Below are 16426 nucleotides of genomic sequence, written 5' to 3' on the forward strand. Positions count from 1 at the left end.
AACTACATCCCCAGGTTTTTTAATTTTGAGACAGGTTCTCAATAAATTGCTGAAGCTGGCCTTGAACTTTCCGTCTTCCTGCCTCAGCCTCCAGAATAGCTGAGATTATAGGCATGTGTCACAGCCTATAGGATTTCTCAATATTTCCTATAGAATAACCTCTTTTTTGAATGATTTGCAAATATTTTATCCCATTCTGTAGATTGCCTCCTACCCTATTGATTGTGTCTTTGGTGAACAAGCTTTTAAAGACCATTTGTCTAATTTTGCTTTTGTTGCCTGTGTTTTTGGTGTTATATCCCAGAAATCATTGACAACTCCAATGTAGTAAAGCTTTTCCCCTGTGTTTTCTATTAGGAGTTTTATAATTTGTTTAGAACATAAAGCCTTATGTTTGCGTCTTTGATTCCTTTTGAGTTAATTTTTCTATGTGGTCCATTTCCATTTTTTAAATTTTATTTTTTAGTTTTAGGGGACACAATATTTTATTTTTATGTGGTGCTGAGGATTGATCCCAGTGCCTCATGCATGCTAGGTGAGCACTTTACCATTGAGCCCTAGCCCCAGCCCCCGATTTCATTTTTTTTTTTTTTTTTAAAGAGAGAGTGGGAGAGAGAGAGAGAGAATTTTTTAATTTTTATTTTTTAGTTCTCGGCGGACACAACATCTTTGTTTGTATGTGGTGCTGAGGATCGAACCCGGGCCGCAAGCACGCCAGGCGAGCACGCTACCGCTTGAGCCACATCCCCAGCCCCCCCCCCCCCCCCCCCCCGATTTCATTTTTAACAATTCATTTTTATTCTTTTGCATGTGGAGATCCAGTTTTTCGAGCAGTCCTTGAAAGGACTGTTGTTTTTCCATTGATTAGTTGTGCTGCTATCTGAGATCATTTCACTGTATACTCAAATATACACTGTATATTTCTGGGCTCTCTGTTCAATTCATTCAGTATATTTTGTCTTTATCCTAGTATTGTGCTCTTATGATCATTGTATCTTTGTCATATGGTTCAAAAACATTGGATCCTCTAATTTGTTGTTTTTTTCCCAAAATAGTTTTAGGCTTTTCAGAGTCCTGAGATTCCATGTGAATTTTTTTTTTTTTAAAGTTGTTGAAGGACACAATGCTTTTTTTTTTTTTAAATTTATTTGTGGTGCTGAGGATCAAACCCAGGGTCTGACACATGCTAGGCAAGTGCTGTACCACTGAGCCACCACCCGAGCCCCCATGTGAATTTTTTAAAATACATATATTTTTTTTAGTAACAGTTGGACACAATACCCTTATATTATTTATTTATTTTTATGTGGTGCTAAGGATTGAACCCAGTGCCTTGCACATGCTAGGAGAGCACTCTGCTGAGCCATAACCTCAGTCCCCCCAATGTGAATTTTTATGATGATTTTCTTCATGATTCTATTTATTTTTTTTAAAAAAGCTGTTGGTACTTTAGTAGGAGTAATCTTGGCTATAGAAATAGTGGTAGGTAGCATTGGGTAATATAGATTTTTTTTTTTTTAATTTTTTTTGTTGTTGATGTACCTTTGTTTTATTTATTTATATGCGGTACTGAGAATTGAACCCTAGGCAAGCACTCTACCACTGAGCTACAGCCTCAGCTCCAAGGGTAGTATAGACTTCTTAACCATATTAAATCTTATAATCCATGAATGTAGGGTATTTTTCCTACCTACTATAATTTCTCCTTCTCTCTTTTTTTTTAGGCAATGTTTTGTACTTTTCAATTTATAAGTTTTCAATTTGGTTAAGTTTATTCCTAAGATTTTGCTACTGTAAATGGCATCATTTTCTCAATATCCTTTTATTTTTTTTAATCCAATGTATTTTTAATGAATCCCCTTTGTTTTTTTTCTGATCTACTAATGGTTATTTAATATGACATATCTAAAAATCTGTTACTTCGCTGAAGTAAGTGCAGTTTTATATTATAGTTCCAAGGATGCAAAATACTGCTTTTGTCCAAAATTGTCTTGGACATTTCTTGAACTATATAGATGCATATTCTGCAAAAATGTGAATTGATAATGGGCAACAACAAGTATCACACCAGTTTTTCTCTGTGCTCCCCTCCCCTCCCTCCTTCTTCTTCTCCCCCCCTTTCTTTTAGCGCTCTACCAATAAACTATACCCTCAGCTATCCAAGCAAAGCTCTTTGAGTTCTGAACTGAATTTTACTTCTTGTATAACAGAATGTTGGTATTTGAGTTTAATGGGACTTTTTTTTTTTAATTTTCGTTTTTGTAGATGGACAGAATCCCTTTAATTTGTTTATTTTGCGAGATGTTAAGGATTGAACCCAGTGCCTCACACATGCTGGGCAAAGTGCTCTGCCACTGAGCTACAGTCCCAGCCCCTAATGGGACTTTTAATGCTAAGGCGAGATATGTTTATCTTAGGGTTAAGACAAGGAATGTGCATGCATATAAATTTTTTTAATCAAGAAAAAATATGATATTTGTCTTTCTAAAAAGTGAATTTACATTAAGCATTAAAGAATTGGATGGGCTGGGCATGGTAGTGCATGTCTGTGGTTTGGGAGGGCTTAGACAAGAGGATTGCAAGTTCAAGCCCAGCCTCTAAGCAACTCAGTGATACCTTGTCTCAAAAAACGGTGAGGGATGGGGAGTGGATAGAGAGGGCTGGGAATGTAGCTCAGTGGTAAATTGTCTCTGGATTAAACTCAAGAACCCCAAAACAACAACAATAAAAAATTGGGACAGCTATTTTAAAACTCCAGTCTATTACCGTTTTCTTTTGTCAAATCATTGCTATAACCCACTTGAATCAAAGTGTGGAATATGATATGTCAAGAAATTTGTAATGTTTTGAACAACCAACAATAAAAAATTAAAAAAAAAATCATTGCTATAAAATATAACAGGGACTGGGGTTCTGGCTCAGTGGTAGAACGCTTGCCTAGCGTTTGTGAGGTACTGGGTTCAATTCTCAGTACCACATAAATAAAGGTCCACCAACAACTAATAAAATATTTTAAAAATAAAACAATTAGATAGTACTTTAACATAAAAGAAAGAAAATGAGACTGAAGTCATCTTTTCAGAATGGATTGTTTAATATGCTAAATTTACAAATTCACCAATATTTAGAAGCCGTTGGAGTTCTGGAGTGGGTGGAAGTGGAGGAGGATCCTCTGGAAGGTCATCAGCTGGAGCTCGAGATTCCCGGAGACAGACTCGAGTCATTCGGACAGGACGGGATCGAGGGTCTGGACTTTTGGGTAGCCAACCCCAGCCAGTTATTCCAGCTTCCGTCATTCCTGAGGAACTGATTTCACAGGTATGGATCTTACATTTAATGTAAGACAGTGGGAAAAGGTGAGGCTTAACTGAATGTTGTGGGTCATCTGTATGACTTTTAGCATGAATTTGAAATTTTTTTTTTTTTCTGTATTGGTTGTAGAAAGCTGATTTTGACAAAGAATTTAAAGAAAATAAGCATAGTATTCTTCATTTTTAATTTTAGGCTCAAGTTGTTTTACAAGGGAAATCCAGAAGTGTCATTATTCGAGAACTCCAGAGAACAAATCTTGATGTAAACCTTGCTGTAAATAATTTACTTAGCCGAGATGATGAAGATGGAGATGATGGGGATGATACAGCCAGTGAATCTTATTTACCAGGAGGTTGGTGGATTACCATCATGGTTTTCTCATTTCTGGAGTGCTCATTCACTGAAGAATGGAGTTTTAAAAGTACAACTGATTCTCTGACTATTCCTAAAGGTGGTGGATGGTTTCCCTGTAGAGCTGCTCAATTTAATTGCAACATTGCTGTAAAGGGAAAATGGGGAAATATTTGGCTCAGTGGACTCCTACTTGGTTCCAATAAAGACATGGTTATTTATGTGCTTTATCCTGGTTTACATGTGACTCTGGAATGTTGGTGCTTGATAACTTATTAATGAAAATAGATTATAAGCTGGTGATGTAACTCAATGGTAGGATGCTTACCTAGCATGCATGAGGCTCTGGATTCATTCCCCAGCAGTTTGCTAAAAAACCCCAACAAACAAACCTTTAAAGATATATTAGGGTCCTGAAAATAGATAATAGTCAAACTGTGCTTATTTATTTATTTTTAGGGGGCGGGGATGGGTGGGTGATACTGGGGATTAAGCCCAGGGCTTTACAAACACTCAGGGTTGGCAAGCAGTTCACTGCATTTGTAGCCCTTTTTTATTTTATTTTGGGATAAAGTCTTCCTTAATTGCTCTGGTTGGCCTCAAATTTGGTATCTTACTGCATTAGCCTCCCTTCTAGGTGGGATTACATGTGTATGCTATCTTACCTGACTTTCTTTTAGATTTTGACTGTATTATCTCTGTATCTTAAGCAGTCCTTTTTGTTTTTCTGGTGATAATTTAGTAAGTAGAACTGGCAACAACTATGCATCTGATGTTCCTTAAAGTTTGTTAGTAATATAAATTTCATTTCCTAGATAGTTGTTGTTTTTTTCCCCCTTAGATAATATTAATCACTGATTTTAATTTTACAGATCGTTCAGTGTTCTGTAGATGTACTTTCTATAGCTGCTTCATTTATATTTTTTTGTTTCTGCTTGTAGAGGATCTTATGTCTCTTCTTGATGCTGACATTCATTCTGCTCACCCAAGTGTCATTATTGATGCGGATGCCATGTTTTCTGAGGACATTAGCTATTTCGGTTACCCTTCTTTTCGACGTTCATCACTTTCCAGGCTAGGCTCATCTCGAGGTAATTTGCATATATTTCATTTTGATCATGGATTGGCTGCATAGAGAGAGAGTGGTAGATTCTCTGTATTTGAATTTGCAAAATTACAGTAGATGATATCATTCCTTATTAGTGTTTTTGGGTACTTTGGCATTAAAAGTAGCTTTTTTAATTTTTAGTTTGAAGAGCCACAGTAGTATTTTAGAGATGACCTTATTTATATTTTATAGTGCATATCAAGGGGTACAACTTACCTAACTATATTTTTAATTAGGAATTTGGATTCTGAACTAAAAGCAGAATTCTACTTTACAGTGACATGCAGCATTCAGAAAACAAGTCTCCTTGATTAAAATGACAGGATTTTTGTGTTCATTTTAAATCCTGGTTAAATGGAAAAGTAAAATATGAAAAACATTAGAATGAGATTGAACAGTATTAAATGTATAGGTAAATGTTTAGCTTATTAAAATGCTATTTTCAAAAGTTTGAAATCCTTAAAGGTTTTTAAATCCTTAAAGTACGTGATAAAGGTTAGAAAGATAACTCTGAAACTATTAAGCTGACTTCTTTCTGTGTACATTTTTAGCAACTTTACCTTTATAATATAGATTCTATATTTTTATTTTCTAGAATTTAAAACTAATTGATCAAATAATAGGCAAAAATAAGCTATATTTACTGATCATTAATAAACAGGAAAAGATACCATGTTATATTATGACTTTGCTGCAGATACCTAGTACTTAAATAACAGACCTATGGGTGATCTTTTAACATACTGAACATATTATGTCGTAGCTTTAAAAGTTTTTTTTTAAAAGTGTACTTTATTGTCTTAGATGTATTAAGTATTACATTTCAAAATAATTAGGATCTGACCATACTCCTAATTTTTTCCCTTTTTCTTTTTCTGTGTTCATTCTGTATAGGCATTACTTTTAGTTTAAACCATGAAAACCAGCTGGTATTAAACCATTTTTGAACTGCATATTTGGCAATTTTGTATGGTGCAACTATGTATTGTTCCTAAACCTTTTATACAAATCTTAGAAAGCTTATTTTGATTACATTATTTAAAAAGTAATGTATTAGAAAATGGGAAAAATGACTTTAAATAGTTTGTAGACCAATTGCAGGGGAAGCATTTTGGTCAAGGAAATTCTTTCTATAGATGCTTAAAACAAAACAAAACCAAACCTGTTTTTTTCTTCAAAAACTTTAAAATAAAACATTCATAAAAATCCAGCCTATTAAAAATTACCCCAAACAAGGGCTTGATTATCCAAAATTTTATAATTAGTTTGTTAATGGGATTTAACCTATTCAAGTATTTTTTTTTATCATCATCATCATCATCATTTTTTATTGGTATTGGGGAATCTATATTTTTTTCCGTCAGCTTTTTTTTTTTTTTTTAAATAACTGAAGACTTTGTAATATTCTCTTTTGGTTTGCTTCTTTTTATCTAATGTGTTAATTTTAATATGTATATTTTTCTAACTTAGAAAATTTATACTAAGCATTTCTAATGAAAGCCCCAATTGTTTAACCCTATTTAATAAAAACGCAGTCAAACTTTAAATAAAGCCATTCTGCTCTAAAATTATATAGTTGAAATAATCGCTGGTACTAGACCACTTTTGAACTATTCCTCTATATAGGTTTAAAAAATACTTAAATAATTTTCATCCATTCACTTGAAAAGGGTTAATGTTTTGAATGTTGCATGTCAGCTTTATTAGATATACATTTACATACATTTTTGTGAGTAGATAAACTGCTATTAGTTGCATCCTAAAGGGTCTTTACTAGAGAGTGGCTTACTTTTATCCCACTGGTGTGACCCAATTGCATACCAGTTCTCCTTCTTCCCTTAGAGAGAGACTCTGAGCTGTTACGTGAACGTGAATCCGTTTTACGTTTACGTGAGCGAAGGTGGCTTGATGGAGCCTCATTTGATAATGAAAGGGGTTCTACTAGCAAAGAAGGAGAGCCCAACTTGGACAAGAAGAATACACCTGTTCAAAGTCCAGTATCTCTAGGAGAAGATTTGCAGTGGTGGCCTGATAAGGTATTTGGAAAAACATTCACATTATTCCATTTAAATGAATTCCTGTCAAATACCTCTTTTTCCCCTCTAAAAAGGTTTCTGTTTTATTTATACTTTGTGCGCTCCCCCCTTCCAGAACAACAACAAAAAACCCCAAGTAAACCCACAAATATAAATTGATAAGTGTCCTTTAAATTCAAGTAGTACATCTTCATTGTTCTTGTGTGAGTCATCTGAATGATTGTGTTCACTGGTGCTATTTTTTTTCCTACTTGATGAATAAGATCAGAGAAATTGGGGTGGGGGAGTAATTTTAGATAACACATCAGCATTCTGTTCTAGGACTTCTTTTCTAGTAATGATTACTCTAATAATGGTCATATTCCTTAGTAGAAATTTATTTTCCCAAATTTGAAATGTCAGGTGGACCCCAGTTTCTGAAGGGCAAGTTTGTGGTCTTTGATGCTGCATGCCTCAGGACAAGATGAAGGGACCTGTTTTTCTTTGATTAGTTAGCTGACCCATTTAACGATGATGAATTCCGAGAGACGCTTTGCTGTGAATGTTGGGGGAGATGAAGCAGTCTGAAGTGGAATGGACTGGGAGAGTTGTGCTTGGCATCCTGAGGAGTAGAATAATGAGTGGATTTCAGAAAGTAACTAGGATTTGTTTTGTGGATTTGGAATTTTCAAAAAGCCATCAACACTACAAGTGGGATGAGCAGATGCATCCTATTGATGGTGTATATGTTTCATTGTTTTAAGTGTTGGTAATTTTCTTTAGAGCGTTCTGCAGGTGTCCATGTACTTTTCATTCATTTTTGTATGCCCTCTTTGTTCTTATTTCCAGAACTAGTTGGGTAGGAGATTTTCTTAAGCAGAAATAAACCAAATGAGGATAAAGAGAGTCTGACATGGATTTCTTTTCTTTGAATTTGGGAAAATATTAACTTTATTAATTTATGTTTTCATAGTTTTTGGTGAGTCTTGATGTAACTCATTTATTTTCCTCTACATTCAACTCATGTGGAAAACGTGAATGTAAGAGAAAACATGAATTTTAATCAGTTTCTTTGGAAGCAAAAGGTTATTCTGTTTTCTCTGGCAGCTTCCAAACTTTCCCCAAATTGCATTATTTCCATAAAACTGGAAAATGTGTTTCTTATTGACAGGAGGTAATAAAGGACTCATGTATCATTTACTAGTGCCATCACATATTATTTGTCTAGGCTTCTTTTTTGTGTATTATTTTTGTTAATGAAAGTGTTTTTGAACAGTATGAATTCAGGAATCATTACCATTCTTGTGTCATCTTCTTGATTTAGTAGCTAGCCTTTTTTTTTTTTTTTTGTCTTTACTGATAGGCATGCTTTTAGATACCACTTATTTCCAGAGATAGTTACTATACTAACTGCTTTATGAAATCTTGAGACTATATACAATTTTGGTTTATTTAGACATTGAATTAATGGAAGAAGAGCAATTTGTGAAACAAAGTTAACCCCCCACACACTTAAACAGTTGGCTTAGAAAGTATCATTTAAAAAGAAATCCTTTATTTAATTTTTTGGGGTGGTAGTAGGGATTGAGCCCAGAACCTCACATATGTAGTAAGATTACTATTAAGCTACACCCCAGTCCTTTTTTTAATTTTATTTTTTCTATTTATCTATTGATCAGTTGTACTGAGAATTGAATGTAAGGTTTAGCTCTACCATCCCTAGTCTTGTTTTAATTTAATTAATTAACTATACTGAATTAATTTGTGACACTGATGATTGAACACAGGGCACTCTATCATGAAATGTATCCTAGCCCTTTCAATCTTTCTTATTTTGACAAAGTGTCTCCCAAGTTGCAAGGGTGGCCTTGAATGTTTATTCTTCCTGCCTCAGCTTCCCACGTAGCTGGGATTATAGGGTGCACCACCATGCCCAGACAAAAACACTTCCTATTAGTTCATGATTGAAATTTAGGCACAAGAAATTTCAGTTCTGGGAAGGAAAACAGATTAAGCCCATGTAAACTTTTATGCATTATCACAGTCATCAACAAATACCATTAGATGCTTTTTGCAGGGCTTGATGATATATACTTAGATTGTAAAGAGCTAAAGACCCTGCTTTCAGCTAGCTTTAGTATAGTTCATCATAATAGGTGCAGGGAATAAGTATTACCGGAAGAAAAGGGCCATATTGGTTTTCCAAAATTGGTTGGGTGTAGTGAATCCTGAGAAGGGGAAAGGCTTGGCAGGGATTGGAGAAGTAGGAGGAAAAAGCAGGAAAATAGGATATTGAGTGTACTTGCTGCTACTGATGGAGAAACTAGCACTGTAAGAGACAAGTCCACCAAGAGCTGAGGGTCTAATGAGGGGTCTTGAAGGAATTCCAGCTCAGGGCAGTTTATGCATCATGTTTAAGCCAACAGTTAACACAGCAGTTAATGAGCATGTACCCATTGTTTTATTTCCTCTTAAGATGTAGATGTGATTGTGCTAAGGGACCTGGTGGGATAATGATTTTTACCTTACAGGATTATTGTGAGAATTCCATACTGAATTTGTATAGATTAAGCATAAAGAACAAGGAGAAGCATTGTCCCATTTCAGAAAGAGAAAACAGGCTGTTCCTTGAGGTACAGAGAGCTGAGAGAGACCAGTAGTAGATTTGGGTATTCCCATGTAGGTCTGTTGCAGTTTATATTTTGTGTTTGAGATCCTCTATGTATAATGAGATAAGTTTTCAGTTCAGTGGTTATCTAAAATACCTCTATTTTTACTTTTTAGTCATTCTTATAGCTTATTTTTCTTAGAATAAAAATTGAGGTTCTATGTTGCTGAATATCTTATATATAAATAGTAACTATGTATGTACTTATATTAACCTACTTCCAACAAGAATTTAAATTAAACACATTCTGTGAGGTCAACATCATCTTGATTCCTAAGTCGATAAACATACTACTAAAAAAAAAACACTAATGGCTAATATTCTAATGAACATTAATGCAGATCCTCAATGAAATAACAGCACATGAAATAGAAGATAACATCATGACCAAGTGGGATTTATCCCTGGCATGTAAGGCTGCTTTAACATATACAAGTCAGTCCTGTGTTTTTACATCACTGTGATATATCACATTAACCAAATGAAACATTAAAACCACACGATTGGGCTAGGGCTGTAGCTCAGTGGCAGAGTGATCACCTCACACTCATGAACACCGCATAAGAATAAATAAACAAAATAAAGATAAAAAACAAACATAAACAATAAAAAACCCCACGTGATTGTCAATTGATGCAGGCAAAGCATTTGACAAAATTTAGCATCCTTTTTTTTTTTTAAATTTTTAGTTGTAGATGGACATGATATCTTTCATTTTATTTATTTATTTTTATGTGGTGTGAGGATCGAACCCAGGGTTTCTCACGTGCTAGGCGAGTGCTGTACCACTGAGCTATGACCCAAGCCCTTAGCATCCTTTTTTGATAAAAATATTTTAACAGTTTAAGTGTAGAAGGAAAAGTTCCTCAACACAATAAAGACCATTTATGAGAAATCCACTGCTGACATCATAATTAGTGGGAAACAACTGAAGGTTTTTCTAGTAAGATCTGGTGTAAAGCAGGGATGCCCCCTTTTGCCACTTCTATAAAAACAGTACTAGCAAGCACATTTAGATAAGAAAAAGAATCTTTCTTTGAAATCTAAAGGGAGGAAGTAAAATCATCTCTTTGCAAATACTATAATCCAGTCTGTAGAAAAATCTGAATGATTCCACAAAAATCTGTTAGAACTAATAATTTAGAAATGTTGAAGTATATACAACCATCATACAAAATTTAGTAGTATTTCTGTATACAGGTAACTTACAACCTAGCTAAAAAGAGACCAAGGAAACAAATAGTTTATGATAGAATCAAAAGGAACAAAACAATGGGGTGAAAGATTTACACACTGAAAGCTATAAAACCATAGATGGAAGAAATTGAAGAAGATGCAAATAAAAGAAACCCCATGTTCAGGAATTTGAAGAGTTAATATTATTAAGATGTTCTTCCTACCCCAAATGATACACACATTTAATGTAATCACTCTCAAAATTCCATTGGCATTGTTCAGAGAAGTAGCAAAGACAATCATAAAATATGTGGCTCCACAGAATACTTAAGTAGCCAAAGCAATACCGATAAAGTAAAAGTTGAAGGCTTCCACTTTCCGATTTAAAATTATATTAAGTAGCTATAGTAGTCAAAGCAGTATGGTATTCCTTTGTATAAAAACAGAAACAGCAATGGAACAGAATAGAGAGCCCAGATGTAAATCCAAGCAAGTATGGTCAGCTAAATTTTGAAAAGGGCATCAAGAGGACACAATGGGGGAAAAGATAGTCTCTTCAGTAAATGATGCTTAGATAATTGGATTTTTACATATAAGAAAGGAAGGAAGGAAGAAATCAAACTCTTATCTTAAGACTATACATAAAAAATGAGTGAAAATGGATCAGAGACCCAAACAAACACGTGAGGGTTTTTCTAGTAAGATCTGGTATAAAGCAGGGATGATAATTTACGAATGATAATTTTTTAAAATATAAGACTAAGGATTACAGACATGAAGATATGTGCCCATCCAGCAATGAACGTGGATGGGCACATATCTTCACTAGGCAGTGAATAACCTGAACCCAGAAACTCATAGAAAAGAATATAAAATCTCCTTGACATTAGCCTTGGTGATGATTTTTTTGATATCACACTAAAAGCTTAGGTTATACAAGCAAAAATAAATAAATGGAATTGTATCAAACTAAAAATCTTGTGCACAGCAGAGGAAACAAAATGAAAAGGCAACCTATGAACTTGGAAATATTTATATACCACTTATCTAATAGGGGCTAATATGCAAAATTAAAAAAAAAAATCTTACAACTCAACATCAGAAACATATTCTTGTTCAAAAACGGACAAAGAATCTGAACAGACATTTCTTAAAAAATATAAAAATGGCCAACAGATATATGAAAAGATTCTCAACATCACTAATCATCAGGGAAATGCAAATTAAAACTACCATAAGACATCATCTCACCTCATATGTTTTAGGAGTGACTATTATCAAAAATAAAAGAGATGAATGTTGACAAGGTATAGAGAAAAGGAAATCCTAGTAGACTTTTAGTAATATAGATTGGCACAGCCATTATGGCAAACAATTTTGAGTTTTGTGAAAAGGGTAAAAATAGAACTACAATATGGCCCAACAATTCATCTTTTGAGTATATACCCAAAGGAGATGAAGTCACTGCCTAGTGAGGATATGTGCCCATCCATGTTCATTGCTGTATTATTCACAATAGGCAAGATTAAGAAGCAATTTGAGTGTCTGTTGATGGATGAGCGGATACTAAAATGTGATACATGCCCCTACTGGAATATAATTCAGGAGGAGGGAGATTCTGTTATTTGTCACAATGGACTTGGAGGACATTATGCTAAGTGAAATAAGCCAGACATAAAGAAAAATATTTATTGCATGATCTTACTTATATGTAGAATATTTTTTTAAAAAAACAAATATATAGAGAATTAACACTGATTACTGTAGATGGGGAGGAAATGAGGAGATGCAGTCAAAGAATATAAATCAGCATATGTAAACATAGGATAAAAAAGTCTAGAAATCTAACGTACACATAAGGATTATAGTTAATAAAATTGTATTAGGGATTTTTGTCAGTTTTTTAGATCATAACCCCCTGAGTCACACACGCAAAAAGTAAGATGATTGATACATTAATCTACTGCAGTGTAGTAATAATATTTGTATTGTATAATGTCATGTTACAAACCTCAAATAGATATAATAAGTTTACAGAAAGCCATGTTAGGTAAATTTGCTAAACATAACAACTTTGTGCTTTCTAATAAAGTATAGTCTGAATTTAAAGGATGCACATGTTGTTCTGTATTCACTAAGTTCCCAGGAATGTTTGGTTATTGTGTGGTGGAAGAAAGAAAAATGATCCAGCAAGTAGGGACTGTTAATTAATAGTCATACCTCTTACTGTTCTGGATCTATTTCATGTAATTTAGTGGAAATAATAAATTTATTCTCACCCGCCATTTGAATTGTTATGTTCTAAGGTATTCTGGTTTTTTGAATGGTATTGAAAAGAAACAGGCCCATGGCATTTGTCTCCTTAGTATGTAAATTATTTTCAGCAGCCTTGTTGTTAGAATGTTCAAACTTGTTGGTTATATTGCTTCAATTTTATTTTGGTTTCCATACTGATGAGAGCTAAGGCAGTGTTCTAGAATTGAATGTTGGGTGGAGGAAGGTCTTGGCTGTTTTTTTTTTTTTTTTTAATTACTGATAGTTGGAAGCTTCCAGGAAATACTGTTAGCTAGATGTGTCACAAATGCAATTTAGTAATGAAATGAGCAAAATGAGAATTGATCAGAAAAAAGAGAATAAGCTAGGCAAAAGGAGAATAGGGAAAGGAGAAATGAATATGAACATACATGGTTGACCAAATTCAAATTGCACAGTAAAACCTTTTGTTGTTATTCTTTTCAGTCATAGAACACAGTATATTGCATTGAGTGACAGGACTTGGAGCTGGAAGTTAATAGCAAAACTAGTGTTTGCTGATGGTAGACAGTTAGGCAAACAAAAAAAGATGAAAACTAAGTTTTATGGGAGAAAGTTTAGGAAGAATAAGATCAACTTTTCAAATAAAATTTTAAATTTAGATATGGTCAGTAGGAGTTCCTGTTTCTGGGCTAATTGCTTCTTCTTAAGCTTTGGCAACTAACTTATTCTCATTGTTTTTAATAGTTACTCTCTTCTCTTTGGGGAGGGACTCATGCAGTTATTCAGTTTTAAATTTGATAATTAGATTTAACCTTTAATGATGCAATTTTTGTTTAAAACAAAACAAAACTGCCAGTTGTGGGGGGTAAATACCTGTAATCTCAGTGGCTTGGGAGGCTGAGGCAGGAGGATTGTGAGTTCAAAGCCAGCCTTAGCAACTTAGCAAGATCTTGCTTCAAAATAAAATATGAAAAGGGCTAGGGATGTGTCTCAGTGGGTAAGTGTCACTGGGCTTAGTCACCTGTACCAAAAACAAATTATACTACTGTTTTTTAAAGAAATAGGGCCTATCTACTTTTTTCTAGTTGATATAAAGCAGACCCAACTTACTCAGAAACAGCAAATAGTTTTTCATTAAGACCGTAAACGTGTTGCCTGTGATGTTATGAAATGAGTGAGCTGAGATATATTGTTATTTTTTGTATATTTGATTGTTTTATATTTCTCTAAATATAAATAAATTTCTTTTACATGGATAGATTTGAAGCAACAAGAATAGGTGTCTAATTTTTGTCATCTTTCCTAGACTTATGGTTGTATCGTCTATGTACACTTGTCCATAGTGGGTTTTCAGGGCCTCAGAGACTCTACTGGCTTATTCAAAATGTCTCCATTATGGGGAGCATTGACCTTTCAATTGACCAGTCAATTCTGAGAGGACCTCTGCATCCAGGGATGTTTTGGTCATGACTTTTGAAGTAACAAGTCCTTTAATTGAAGTTGGAGTTAAGATTCAATTGTTCATTCAGCACTTGGTTGGTGTGCTTTTTTGTGTGTGTGTGTGCTGTGTGCCAAACTGACCTGTAGTAATGTAGAGGTGACTGTGATGTGGAACTTCCCATGAGGAATGTAGGGAACACAAACATTCATGTAGTGTGATGTGTTCCTAACATGGTCAGTACTAAACTAAAGGTGTGCATAAAGTTCCACAGGGCTTTACAGATAGATTTGGTAAAGACTTCATAAAGGAGGTGACATTTAAGCAGTAAGTTTTTTTGTTTGTTTGTTTTTCTTTTGAGACAGGGTCTTGCTAAATTGTTTAGTTCTTGCTTGGTTGCTGAGGCTGGGATTGCAGGTGTGCATCACCATGTCTGGCCAAGCAACAGTTTTGGGTCTAAGTAGGCATTGTCCAAGAAGCAAGGGTATTCTAAACATCAAGCATGGACCTGGAGTCATAAAAGGTGTGTTTGTGGAACAATGAAAAGTTCAGAATTACTGCTCTATGGTAGGGAGTAGAAGAGTAGGATGGAGCAGGATTGTAAAGTGACATAGGTAACTGGCCAAGGAGTTAATTAAGATGTACTCTGTAGTAACTAAGAAGCTAAAAGTGTCCTTAGAGAAGTGATGTGATAAAGTTGTTTTGAAGGAAGGGAATTCTGTTGGCATCATGGGAGAAAGGTATGTAAAGGAAGAAACATCTAAACTCAGCAATGAATGTGGTAAGATTGTTAAAGAATGAATTGTGAAGATTTCAGAATGCAGGGGCAATCGTGACAGGAAGGAAAGAGTCTGAAAGGAGTTTGAGACAAATGCAACACTCCTTTACTAGTGACTTGATTGATGAGAGAAAGGAAGGAGTTGAGAATTCCCAGGTTTCCATGTCTCTAGGACGAGGTAGGTTTTGGGTGTTACTCTTTTATATGGGGGCTACAGGTGAGGTGCAGCTTTGCAGGTGGTGAGGAATTTGTTTTGGAGCCTGTCTATCCAGGAAGACATCTCTAGTAGATGAATCTGGGGTTATGAGATAAAGACGTGTGTAAAAGCATGGTGCTTTAGTGGACGTAGTCACTGAGGATGAGAGTGGAGCATAATTTGAATCAAGGGACAAGGGCAGAATCTGTGGTGTAGGGAGTGCATTGTCGTATAAGGGTGATGGAGACAGTAGCCACGCAGGTAGGAGGAAGGCCAGTAGAGAGTAGTGACCTCTACTGGAGACCTCTCCTCTCAAAGGAGAGAATAGCTTCCAGAACAAATACCGAGTAAAAGCGAACATGGTGATACCAAGTGAGGATTCACTTGATCATGATTTCTGAAGGAAAGAATAATTTGGATGGTTGTTGGGGGGATATGGTCAGGGGTTTCATTTACTGTGTATATGGTTTATATTTAAGGGAGGGGGATTTTTCTTTCTCTAAGAAGGGAAAAGGTGAGAATGGTACTTTCATTAAGTAAATCTAGAGGTGGGAATATTCAGGAAGCCTGTATACAAGAGCTGTTCTTCCTTTTTGGGGAGGCATGAGCAGGAGATGAAGTCAGGGGAGCGTAGTAATCACAGTTAAATTTGAACACTTATTTTGCACTGGTCTCTATGCGATGTATTTGTCCTTCCTGTATGTATTATAATATCCATGTTAGAGGTGAAAAGTAGGTTCAGAGAAATTACATAATTTACTTGCAGCCACTAACTTAATATGTGTTGGATTCACATTTTGGACTCATTTGGTCTGATTATTTTAACCATGGGATTGAGATAGAGAATGAGGTAGAAAAAGTAAGATTCAATGCAGCTGCCATAGTGAAAGTAAACAATGATTTTCAGAAACCCATGGTGAAGGAAGAGAGGAATTTAATAATTAAAGAATTTCAAATTTAATTTCTTTACTGTGCCCCCATAGAAGTACTTGAAAATAAGACCTGTTTGGTATAGGGAAAATAGAAGATTAAAATTAACGTTTTTTCTGTACAAGGTATAATCCATTGCTAGTATGTAATATAAATCTTGGTAGACCTTATAAGATTTATCTGAGCACTATAACCCAT

At 34.8% G+C, this 16426-nt stretch overlaps 1 protein-coding gene across 11 annotated transcripts in view; it reads left to right on the forward strand.

Moving 5' to 3' along the window:
• Ubr5 (ubiquitin protein ligase E3 component n-recognin 5) overlaps positions 1-16426 on the forward strand; it is a 128217-nt gene that overhangs the window by 50350 nt on the left and 61441 nt on the right. For 9 of the 11 annotated variants that reach the window (XR_011704673.1, XR_011704674.1, XR_011704675.1 and 6 more), the window contains exons 6-9: positions 3129-3318; positions 3505-3664; positions 4605-4754; positions 6596-6807. Coding sequence is in view for 8 of the 11 variants with exons in the window: in XM_071602201.1 (XP_071458302.1) it covers positions 3129-3318; positions 3505-3664; positions 4605-4754; positions 6596-6807 (712 nt within the window). In the remaining 3 variants the exon portion in view is untranslated. The remainder of the gene's footprint in view (positions 1-3128; positions 3319-3504; positions 3665-4604; positions 4755-6595; positions 6808-16426) is intronic. The other 2 variants (XM_071602198.1, XM_027946968.2) reach the window with 1 other exon arrangement.

Source organism: Marmota flaviventris, chromosome 15 (genome assembly GCF_047511675.1).
Source record: "Marmota flaviventris isolate mMarFla1 chromosome 15, mMarFla1.hap1, whole genome shotgun sequence".
Classification (NCBI taxonomy): domain Eukaryota; kingdom Metazoa; phylum Chordata; class Mammalia; order Rodentia; family Sciuridae; genus Marmota; species Marmota flaviventris.